This window comes from Carassius carassius, chromosome 11, assembly GCF_963082965.1.
Source record: "Carassius carassius chromosome 11, fCarCar2.1, whole genome shotgun sequence".
Lineage (NCBI taxonomy): Eukaryota > Metazoa > Chordata > Actinopteri > Cypriniformes > Cyprinidae > Carassius > Carassius carassius.
This window is the reverse complement of record NC_081765.1, coordinates 2,060,275-2,073,029: the sequence shown is the minus strand read 5'-3', so window position 1 is coordinate 2,073,029 and position 12,755 is coordinate 2,060,275. Positions and strand designations below refer to the sequence as shown.

Here is a 12,755-nt window from a genome sequence, read left to right as displayed (position 1 = left end):
GCGACACTGCCCATGAGGAACGCGGGTCCAGCACCACAGCACAAGAGGGCCACCAGCCCAGCGCCACGGTGCAAGATGGCCGCCAGCTCAGCGCCAACGCCCAGGAGGGCCGCTGACTCCTTCTTGGATTATTTCGCTACGCTGTCCAAGATCCTAGAGATTCCCAAGACGGTTAATGTCATGGCTGCGGAGCCAGCGCCACAGCACAAGATGGCCGCCAGCCCAGAGCCACAGCACAAGATGGCCGCCAGCCCAGCGCCACAGCACAAGATGGCCGCCAGCCCAGAGCCACAGCACAAGATGGCCACCAGCCCAGCGCCACAGCACAAGATGGTCGCCAGCCCAGCGCCACAGCACAAGATGGCCGACTCAACGCCTGAGTCTCCAGACGAGGTGTCGCCGACTCGCCAACATAGAGGACGGAGGAGGAGGAGACAGGCGTCTACCGTTCCTCAAAGCCCAGAGGACGTTCCCGAGGCGGTGCCCGAGGCCGTTCCCGAGACCGAGGCGGTGCCCGATGCTGTTCCCGAGGCCGAGGCGGTGCCCGAGGCTGTTCCCGGGGCCGAGGCGGTGCCCGAGGCTGTTCCCGAGGCCGAGGCGGTGCCCGATGCGGTTCCGGAGGCTGAGGCGGTGCCCGATGCTGTTCCGGAGGCCGATGCCGAGGCGGTGCCCGAGGCGGTGTCCGATGCCGAGGCGGTGCCCGATGCTGTTCCGGAGGCCGAGGCGGTGCCCGATGCTGTTCCCGAGGTCGAGGCGGTGCCCGAGGCTGTTCCGGAGGCCGAGGCGGTGCCCGATGCCGAGGCGGTGCCCGATGCTGTCCCCGAGGCCGAGGCGGTGCCCGAGGCTGTTCCCGAGGCCGAGGCCGAGGCGGGGCCCGATGCTGTTCCGGAGGCTGAGGCGATGCCCGATGCGGTTCCGGAGGCCGATGCCGAGGCGGTGCCCGAGGCGGTGTCCGATGCCGAGGCGGTGCCCGATGCTGTTCCGGAGGCCGAGGCGGTGCCCGATGCGGTTCCGGAGGCCGATGCCGAGGCGGTGCCCGAGGCGGTGTCCGATGCCGAGGCGGTGCCCGATGCTGTTCCGGAGGCTGAGGCGGTGCCCGATGCTGTTCCGGAGGCCGAGGCGGTGCCCGATGCTGTTCCGGAGGCTGAGGCGATGCCCGATGCTGTTCCGGAGGCCGATGCCGAGGCGGTGCGCGATGCCGTTCCGGAGGCCGAGGCGGTGCCCGATGCCGTTCCCGAGGCCGAGGCGGTGCCCGATGCCGAGGCGGGGCCCGATGCTGTTCCGGAGGCCGAGGCGGTGCCCGATGCTGTTCCGGAGGCCGAGGCGGTGCCCGATGCTGTTCCGGAGGCTGAGGCGATGCCCGATGCTGTTCCGGAGGCTGAGGCGATGCCCGATGCTGTTCCGGAGGCCGATGCCGAGGCGGTGCGCGATGCCGTTCCGGAGGCCGAGGCGGTGCCCGATGCTGTTCCGGAGGCCGAGGCGGTGCCCGATGCTGTTCCGGAGGCCGAGGCGGTGCCCGATGCTGTTCCGGAGGCCGATGCCGAGGCGGTGCGCGATGCCGTTCCGGAGGCCGAGGCGGTGCCCGATGCTGTTCCCGAGGCCGAGGCGGTGCCCGAGGCTGTTCCCGAGGCCGAGGCGGTGCCCGATGCCGAGGCGGTGCCCGATGCTGTTCCCGAGGCCGAGGCGGTGCCCGATGCCGAGGCGGTGCCCGATGCTGTTCCGGAGGCCGAGGCGGTGCCCGATGCTGTTCCGGAGGCCGAGGCGGTGCCCGATGCTGTTCCGGAGGCTGAGGCGGTGCCCGATGCTGTTCCGGAGGCCGATGCCGAGGCGGTGCCCGATGCTGTTCCGGAGGCCGAGGCGGTGCCCGATGCCGTTCCCGAGGCCGAGGCGGTGCCCGATGCCGTTCCCGATTCGGTGCCCGTGCCTGAGGCCGTTCCCGATTCGGTGCCCGAGACCGGTCTAGAGTCAGGACCAGCCACTGATGACCTTCCGGGGTCAGGGCGGGTCACCGTGGGACGTTCGGAGTCAAGTCAAGTCACTGGGTGGGCTGCTGCTCGGGCCTGTTGGACTCCGGCATCGGCCACAGGGGGGTGGTGGTCATCCGCTCCGCCCTGGGGGACTCTGGCGTCGACCACGAGGACGTGGTGGTCCTCCGCTCCACCCTGGGGGGTTTCCGCTCTGACCACGAGGACGTGGTGGTCTTCGGCTCCACCCTGGGGGGCTTTTTGCTTTGACCACACGGACATGGTGGTCTTCTGCCCCGCCCTGGGGGGGCTTCATGTTGTGTTTGTCTGTTGTTTTTGTATTTACTCCTGTCCCCGTTCCTCTCTGTAGTCTGGCCCTCCATCCCTCCCCCTGAACCTCCTCCAGTCCTCCTCCCTCCTGGTCTTCCTGTTTTGTGTTTACTGTCTGGTGCCTGTTTCCAATGTCTTTCTTTTCTGGCCCTCCGTCCCTCCCCCTGAGCCTCCACCTGTCCGCCTCCCTCCTGGTCTGTCTTGTGTCTGTCGTGGAGCGTCTGGGAGCCGCTCCGTAGAGGGGGGGTTCTGTCACAGTGTCTGGGTTGTGTCCCTGGGTGTCCACTAGATGTCCTCCTTCTCACGGTGTCTATCACCTTATCACTTTCTGTCTCCCTTATTTGGTCACCTTCCTCCTTGTTTAGGTAATTGATTGTGTTCCCCACCTGTCTCCTGTTTCCCCATCATCCTTGTGTGTATTTATACCTGGTCTGTCTGTGTCTCAGTCACGGAGTCCTTGTTTAATGTTGTACGTTAATTCTTGCCCGTCATCTTGCCTTGCCTTGCCGTCGTGTTTGTTTATGTTTGGATTGCTCTTCCGGTTTTCGACTCACGCCTGGACTGTTTATGCTCTGTGGATTAACCCCTAATAAAAGGCATACCCGCTATTGGTTCTCTCTCCTGTGTGTTCTGTACACCAGACGTGACACTGTATGTATGCACGATAGGGCGCCACCATCTTAGTTCGTGCCGCAGCCGCAGTTCTGGATCTGTTGGATTTACAACACGTGAATTCATCCACTTCTCCCGAAATACATAAAAGTAAGTGGCTGGTGAACTGGGAGAATAATAGAGTAAACTTTAAAGTTACTTACACAATGTGTATCTGATATGAATAAAACGTGTCTAATTATAATGGAAAGGATTATTATTGCCTCTTCCTTTGACATCAGTGTGTATTTTACAAACTCTAAATGCATTGTTTTTTAGTACTTATATGTCTAAAACCTAAAATAAACATTGGTTGAAAACACTGAAAAGTTGTGATGACAGATCTGAGCGCGCCTGTCTCTTGCTCAGCACAAGCCGAACCTGCGAGAGCACATCTGAATTTCACGTCATGCACTGACCGGTGTGATCATACACTCCAGGGACCAGCCCAGACTGATCACACTGGTGTGATAGTACGTGCGAAAGGGTTAAATTAATTGCAACAAAAATATATAGGGCCTATATATTTTTCCACTTTTTTTAATAGAAATCATCTTGCGTCTCCCTGCACCGGGTTCCCCCCACTTTTGAAACCACTGCATTATACCACAGTGTCAGACTGTTTTCCTTAATCTTCCTTAAGTGTAAAGGACCAATTGTATCTAAAATGCTAGAAAAGAGAGAGTCCATAGTTTCTGTTACAAGTTGTTCTGAGTTTTTGGATATGCTAAGGAACTGAGATAAATCAGGAAGATTAGTTACAAAGCAGTCTTTTGTGCTAGATATGTGATTGTTCTACCATACTTGCAACAAGGAGAGAATTTACAGTTTTAGCTATATGAAGTTTACATGAGACTAGATAATGATCTATGATAGAAGTATTAAATCTAGAGTATGATTTCGACAATGACTAGGACCTGACACGTGTTGTCTCACCTCAATAGAGTTTAAAATGTCTATGAATGCTGATTCCATTGCATCTTTTTCATTATCAACATAGATATTAAAATCACCAACAATTAAAAATATATTTGCAGCCAGCACTACCTCGGATATAAAATCAGCAAATTCTTTAATAAATTCTGTGTGGTGCCCTGGTGGCCTGTATACTATAGCCAGTACAAGCATCACAGCGGATTTATTATTAATACTTGTTTCTCTGGATAATGTTATATGAAGCACCATTACTTCAAACAAGTTATAGCTGAAGCTTACCCTCTAAGAAATACTGAAAATATTTGTATAAATTGTAGCAACACTTCCCCATTTACCTTTTGGACATGGCTCATGTTTATAAAAACAATCTGGGGGGTAGACTCATTTAAATTAATGTAATCAGTTTTTAGCCTGGTTTCTCTCAAACAGAGCATATCTGGGTTATGTTCAGTGATCATATCATTTCCAAAAAGTGCTTTCGTAGAAAGGGACCTGATATTCAATAAGCCAATCTTTATCATTTGTTTATACATGTTACATCTGTTTTTTTATTTTTTTATTTGTTGAACATCAATTAAATTGTTACTCTTAGATTGGTTTGGACATTTTTTGTATTTTCCAGTTTGGGGAACAGACACAGTCTTTATAGTATGATATCTCTATGAAATGAAAGAGTCTCTTTGTGCTGACAATTAACTGACCTCTGTGATGTGAGGCGGATAGCAGATGGTCGGTTAAGGCAGTCTGTCTGCTTCCTGATCTGGACCCCAGTTAGTCAAGTGCAAACTCTAAGGCTATGTGCCATATTACTAGAGAGAAGAGTGGCACCACCCCAGGAGTGATGAAGACCATCTCTATTCAACAGGTCAAGTCTGCCCCAAAAACTTGTCCACTTGTCTATGAAACCTATGTTTTTCTGCGTGCACCACTCAGACATCCAGCCATTGAGTGATGACAGTCTGCTATGTATCTCATCACCACGGTAAGTAGGGAGGGGACTCTGCATGGCTCCCGGTAAACAGTGGACTATGGTGGCTGGTCTCTCTATTTTCATGTTCCACACAATAGAATCACCAATGACTACACCCAGGAACTTGCTGCTCAACCTCTCCACAGACAAACCGTTGATGGTCAGAGGAGCATGCTGAGTGTGCACTCTCCTGAAGTCAACAACAATCTCCTTCATCTTCTCCATGTTCAGAGAGAGATTGTTGTCACTGCACCACCCGGCCAGGCGATTCACCTCGCTCCTGTAGTTGGTCTCATCTCTGTTGCTAATGAGACCCACCACAGTCATGTCATCCGCAAACTTAATAAAGAGGTTGGAGTTGTTTGATGGTGTTCAGTAGTGGGTCAGCAGAGTAAAGAGTAGGGGGCTCAGCACACATCCTTGAGGTCCCCAGTGTTCACTATGATGGTGCTGGATGTGTTGCTGCCAGAGGTCTTGAGGGGGGGGGGGGACTTGATGTGGTGCATGACTAGCCATTCAAAGCACTCCACCTCCTAAAAACACCTCCTTAAACTAAATGTTCCAGTCAGTGGTGTCAAAACAGTTTTGAAGAGCCTCTGATAACCCTTCCGACCATACTTGTATCTGTTTGTGAACTGGTCTGGCGACTTTAATGAGAGGTTTGTATGCAGACATTAGCATGACAGTGATGTGGTCTGAGGCACCGAGGTGGGGGAGGGGAAGGGCTTTGTAAGCTCCTTTCTGGGTGGTGTAAAAACAATCCAAATTTTTTTTACGAAATTTAATGTGTTGGTGTATTTTATGAGAAAAGCATCAGATAAAAGTTTTGCTCAAGAAAAAAATAATTTGTTAAAAAAAGTGAGAATCAGTCCCTTTAATTGCCCTTAAAATGTTATCCAAAATTATATATAGCACATATCACTCTTTAAGTATATACAGCCCTGTAGATGGAAGTTTAAATCAATTTTGTGTCCATTTTTTGTGAATGCATGTGAAGATGTGTCCTTCCAAAATCGATTTGGTCAGTCTGGGGTAGTCAGTGGTCTTTCACACTTCCTTCTATAGAGTGAAGGACTGTGATCAGCGAAAGAGCAGATGGATCAGCTTTTGATCAATGGAAAGCTGAAGTCCTCATTACTGCCTACCACAAATGATAAGCTTGAGAGAAAACAAAGCAATTTCTGCATGGGGGTTACTGTATGTTAATGTCACCCCCCTCTCCATGAGAAGTAGTGTTGTTTATCTTAAGGCACAAGCATCCTTTGTTGCCTAAAAAGCCTGATCTCGACACGTTCCACACGCTGATGTTCACTACACAATTTAGTTTGTACTTATTGGTCACTGCCTATTGATTCAGTTGATTTGAATAAATATATCTATATTGGCTAGGGCTGATTAAGTGAATGCTTAAATCTACAATAATAATAATGCAAGGCAAGTATATCACATGTATGTATAATATGAACAATTTTTCAGCTGAACTCAGTGTAGAATTTGGCTGATTCATAGTGTAAGTAGGTTGTTTAAAATAGACTGCATTTACAGTCCTTTTATCTTCTGGGTTTGTTGGACTATTCAGATTAGTCAGTTACAAATTTCCTGTTTAAACTTTAAAACTTAATTAAAATTAGTAATGTGTATGCTCTGTGATGTATTTTGTTTATAAGCAACTAATTCAGCATTGGTGGTAGAATGCAATATTCACCACTTTTAATTTAAATAGCAAGGTTTCAAGGTTCAGGATGCAACAATGAATTTTAATTTGAACTGCATACAAATCCTTTTCTTAATGAGTATAATAATAATTATTATTATGATAATAATGATGGCTTGAACTACCAGAGGCATTTACACTTGGTCACTTGCATCTGGAATGTGTCTCAAACCACCTTCTGAAGTGGATGGAGTCAAGACAGTGGTTAGGTGTCAGGATCTTGCAACACTACATACTGTAGGACAGTGGTTAGGAGAATGAATGAATGGGTAAAGGTAAAGTCACAAGTGCATATAATTAGACGGTTGACCCATCCCTTACACCTTAACCCATGCTTATACCTACCATACCACCAAACCTGTATCTAACCTTACCCATATTCAACCTCGATAGAAGCAGAAGTGTTCTGCATTTCAAATTGAACACAATAAGTTTTTATTTTTATTTAAGTACATAGTAGTTATGGCCACCTAATATAGAATGGAAGTTTTTATTTCAGGTTTTACCCTGTGCTATTCATGCGTAGTAATAAATGTATGCTTTTTATTCTTCAGAGACTGGGCCATGGGACAGCATTTTCTTTCACCTTGGCATTGTCAGGTATGGAATATATTAATGATTGCTAAAATGTTTCTTTCAAAGTAAGACATTACATCAGTAGCATACAGTTGCCTAATAGTGTTTGAGTCCACTTTAGTTGGGGCAAATGCTGTTCATGAGGTGGGGGTGAACACCATTTTGTGAGATTCTTTCAACTGTTGAACAGAGATAGTGATAAGATCAATGTAAATGTTCACACACAGTAATGTGGCCAGCCTACACGTGTAACAGAAAACATTCCCCTTCGATTCTGGTTCACTCAACATTGCGTAAGTAGCTGAACAACTAGGGGAACAGTGTACAATCATGTAACATTACTGATGCAGTATGGTATCACTCCTCAAACAGGTAAAGATACCAAATGATTAAAGCTGCAAGCTTGAAATATACCCGTAGTGTCACTGCCAATTAATAATTAGAGTTAACATCAATAACAGACAGCTGTATGAACAAGACATCATGAGCAGCATACGGTTAGCTATCCCACATAGTGAAAATTTGTAAAGTGAGAGAAGATACATTTGAGTTAGCCATTGCTACAGAAAGAGATGCAAATATAGGCTTTGCTGCACATCCCTAATGTGATCTATTAAATTTTATGTCATTTCTGGTTATTAAATGTTTTCTCCCACCCAGTGAAAACATATGGTTAATATTCTATGTGGTATTCCACATTTTATATTTTTTATATTGAACCTATATTTTAAGTTAATTGTACAGTAAGGTTCTTTTCTTTCTCTGATTTTTTTGGGTGTACTTAAATTGTCTCAATTATATATATTTGAGTTTCTTAGTAAGATACATATGTATCTTTTTACACCTCTTCCCAGGTTTAGTGATGTGGACACACTTAACATAATACGTCTACTAATGCCAGATCTCACTGTCATCCTGTCTACACTGTTCATCCTTCATTGGTGTAAAGCCAAGAAGCCACATCATAGTGAAAACCACTACAACAGTGAGGTAATGAGCAACTTGTAATTGTATAAATGAGTTGAAGATCAGGGCTGCTTAGTCCTCTTCCTGGAGGCCCACCATCCTGCAAGCCTAATCAAACACAATTAGGGCAGTTGATAAAGAACTTTGAGTTTACTTGAAAATTACGGCATGGCTGGAGCTAAACTCTGCAGGATTACATTTTTTTTAATTAAATCATTATAAACTTACTGGCTACTTTGTGCTGCATTATAAATGATCATAAGGTATAAAATATTTTAACTGAATGCATTTTCACACTTAAAAACAACTAATATTTTTAGTGTTGTCTTCTCTGTTCCTGTTTCAATATTTGACAGGGTTCAGATGGAGAGATTCCGGACTCAGAATGTGAAGAGGAAAGTAGGACATCTGAGGAATCCTCTCTCGGCTCCTCTGATAAGAGTCACAACTCTCCACTCTCCTCTCCTGACGTTCTGCAAAAATGTATCATATTTTTGACCAGTCTGAGACTTCTTATGTCTTCTGCAATGAACACTGCTGGAAAAGTCTTGGTGACTGTTCTGTTGGGGTTGGCAGGTAATGCATATTGATAGGAATGTTTGTGTCTATTCTAAAAAATGATCTATAGATGCAGTCAATGATCTTATATATTTTGACAGGTATAACGTTTCCCTCGCTGACGTCAACACTGTATTTCATGGTGTTTCTTGGCATTGTGTGGTGCTGGGTATTAGACTATGCCATCTCTTTGCTACACTTCAGCTCTTTGTGCGTAATGATGACCATCTTCAGTGGAGGACACATCCTTATCCTTTACCTCTACCAGCTACCTCTCATCCAACAGCTTATTCCTCCTCAGGATGGCTTTGCAAGGTGCAGTGCAGATTTCTACCCAGTAAACCTTATCATTAAGTAAAGGTCAACATTATTCATATCAAGTATGCTGTACAAGTAAAAAAAATCTTATTTTTTTTTAGATCGTTACTTAATAGCCATTTGTTTGGAAACAAATGTGTGATTTGAAATTTTAGACGATTTTGGCTTTATAGTGAAAAAAAAAAACCCTCCAACTCTAACATTCTCTGTTCCAATTTTATTCTTGCTATTCTTAATGCTGCTTGTTTTCTTAAAGGGGTCCTATTATGCTCTTTTACAATGTCTTGAATTTGTTTTGGGGTTGTACTAGAACATGCTCGCATGCTTGGTGATTTGAAAAACGTATTTTACATAATTTACAATATTACAATTTCTTTCTCCCCATCCTGGCATGAATGGCTCGTGTAGTTCCGGGTTTGATGAAGGCCTGCCTTCGAAAAAAGAAATGTGATGTGACTGGTTAGCTGTTCCAGTGCGTTGTGATTGGCGAACAGTTTAGACAGTGTTTCAGTACTGCCTCACCACTTTCCAAAGCAGCATGTTCCTCAGTCAGCTCCGGTTTAGTTAAGGATGGCATCAACATGACATATAAATTTGAGCCGGATTAAGACCCCGTAACAATTTATTTATTCCCACATGTATTTATTTCCAGATTTGTTTATTTATTTATTTAATTATTTTTACTTTTCCATTTGCAACATGGAGATAAGGGAGGCAGTCCTTGTGGATCGCAGGTGAATAATTGGTTGAGAGCTCATGCAGAAGCCTCTGATTAAACTAATAATAGAGATTGAAGTTTAGGAGATGGATGTGCCAGATCAACTGGAGAGATCCAATATATTTTCACAGATTCCCATTTATTATGTTGAATTATTTATTAGCGACTGAATTCAGTTACAAACCCGATTCCAAACAATTTTGGGACACTGTAGAAATTGTGAATAAAAACAGAATGCAATGATGTGGAAGTTTCAAATTCCAATATTTTATTCAGAATACGACATAGATGACATATGAAATGTTTAAATTGAGAAAATGTATCATATTAAGGGGAAAATAAGTTGATTTAAAATTTCATGGCATCAACACAACCCCTCTTCTTTTTATAACAGTCTGCAAACGTCTGGGGACTGATGAGACAAGTTGCTCAAGTTTAGGAATAGGAATGTTGTCCCATTCTTGTCTAATACAGGTTTCTAGTTGCTCAGATGTCTTAGGTCTAATTTTTCGAATCTTCCTCTTTATGGTGCACCAAATGTCTTCTATGGGTAAAAGATATGGACTGCAGGCTGGCCATTTCAGTACCCGGATCCTTCTTCAACGCAGCTATGATGTTATAATTAATGCAGTATGTGGTCTGGCATTGTCATGTTGGAAAATGCAAGGTCTTCCCTGAAAGAGACAATGTCTGGATGGGAGCATATGTTGTTCTAGAACTTGGATATACCTTTCAGCATTGATGGTGTCTTTCCAGATGTGTAAGCTGCTCATGCCACACGCACTCATGCAACACCATACCATCAGAGATGCAGGCTTCTGAACTGATCGCTGATAACAACTTGGGTTGTCCTTGTACTCTTTAGTCCGAATGACATGGCGTCCTATTTTTCCAAACAGAACTTCAAATTTTGATTCGTCTGACCATAGAACAGTTTTCTACTTTGCCACAGTCCATTTTAAATGAGCCTTGGCCCAGAGAAAACACCTGTGCTTCTGGATCTTGTTTAGATATGGCTTCTTTCTTGACCAATAGAGATTTAGCTGACAACGGGCGAATGACACTGTGGATTGTGCTCACTGACTTTTTTCTGAAAGTATTCCTAAACGTATGTTGTGATTTCCATTACAGTAGCATTCCTGTATGTGATGCAGTGCCATAAGGTCCCGAAGATCACGGGCATCCTGTTTTCCGGCCTCGACCCTTACACACAGAGATTGTTCCAGATTCTCTGAATCTTTGGATGATATAATGCACTGTAGATGATGATATCTTCAAACTCTTTGCAATTTTTCTCAGAGAAACTCCTTTCTGATATTTCTTCACTATTTTTCGCCGCAGCGTTGGGGGAATTGGTGATCCTCTGCCCATCTTGACTTCTAATAGACACTGCCACTCAGAGAGGCTCTTTTTATACCCAATCATGTTGCCAATTGACCTAATAAGTTGCAAATTGGTCCTCCAGCTGTTCCTTGTATGTACGTTTAACTTTTCCGACCTCTTATTGCTACCTAGCCCAACTTTTTTGGAATGTGTAGCTCTCATGAAATCCAAAATGAGCCAATATTTGGCATGACATTTAAAAATGTCTCACTTTCAAAATCTGATATGTTATCTATATTCTATTGTGAATAAAATATAAGTTGATGAGATTTGTAAATGATTCCATTCCTTTTTTACTCACAATTTGTACAGTTTTACAACTTTTTTGGAATTGGGTTTGTTCTTATCCTCATAGTTACATCATCAAGCCCAGAACCATCAACATCGTCATGATGTTGATGTTCCCTTTAGACACTCGGTGGAGTTTGCTACGGCGTGTGTTCATTTTTATTTTGTAATCACAGAGAAAATCTTCACTCCCAAAAGCATTGTGAGCATAAGTTTATCTTAATCCAGTTATACCTAAGGTCTCTACAGTCTACCCAGGCTCACAATGCTTTTTGGAAATGCGACCCATTGGCATAAAGTTGGCTTGATATTAGACGCTTGGTATTTGCAAATTCATGGACCGTTTCTAAAGTTAAATACGACATTAGTATACATGTTTCTAATTCCAATAGCATTTTAAGAGAATAGCTTACAGTAATAAAACCAACTGTAAAGTGTTCTTTTATGTATCAGGTATATTCAGTAATATTTACATATGATTTGAGTTTATTTTATAAATATAAAAAATCTAACGCATATACCAATGACATATGTAACCTTAGTAATCTTCCCAGTCGACTAGGTATTTGAGATTACCCCCACAGTGCCGGGATTCCAGGATGTCCTTGACCTTATAGATGGTTCCTTCCTCCAGGAGTAATGGGATAGGGGGTTCCTCTGTCCGTTCAGGCTCTGTGGACACAGGAGGGTAAAAGAGTTTTAGTTGGGACACATGGAGGGTGGGGTGAATTCTATATTGTGGAGGGAGCTGGAGCTTGTATGTGACGTGATTGATCAGATACAGGATAGTGAAGGGGCTGACGAATCTGGGACTGAGTTTCCGGCAGGGCAGGTGCAGTCTGATGTCTCGGGTGGATAGCCAAACCTAGGAGGCTGGTAACCGAGTACGCATTAGAAAGGTGTTAGCCCTTCGGCTGGTTGGCAGAGGGAGTTCGGGGCGGACTCAGCCCAGCCAAAGAGCTGGTTCCAGGAGTCCTGCTGGCCATGGCAGAAAGTCCGGAGAAACCGTCTTATCTCCTGTATTTTCCGCTCTGACGGTCACACCTAGGAGAGAAAAGAAAACCTTCCATACATGGGAGATGAACTGGGGCCCATGGTCTGACACTATGTCCTCTGGGAGACCAAACGGGCGGAATACCCAACTGAAAAGAAGTTCAGCAGTTTCTAGGGCTGTGGGCAGACCCTGTAGGGGAATGAGGCAACAGGATTTAGAGAATATATCCACTATTACTAGGATACATGTTACCGTCAGATGGAGATAGATCCGTGATGAAATCCACTCCTAGGTGTGACCAAGGATGGTCGGGAATGGGAAGTGGATGGACTTTACCGGCAGGGAGATTACAGGGACTCTTGGAGATGGCGCACTCAGTGCACCCACGG

The 12,755-nt window shown here is 45.2% G+C and overlaps 1 protein-coding gene across 1 annotated transcript in view; it reads left to right on the top strand.

The window, feature by feature from the left end:
- The window catches only part of si:dkey-11f4.7 (piezo-type mechanosensitive ion channel component 2), a 256,411-nt gene that overhangs the window by 36,608 nt on the left and 207,048 nt on the right, over positions 1-12,755 (top strand). Inside the window, 4 exon segments of the mRNA XM_059561374.1 lie at positions 7,120-7,165; positions 7,996-8,131; positions 8,464-8,683; positions 8,767-8,980. Coding sequence (XP_059417357.1) covers positions 7,120-7,165; positions 7,996-8,131; positions 8,464-8,683; positions 8,767-8,980 — 616 coding nt within the window.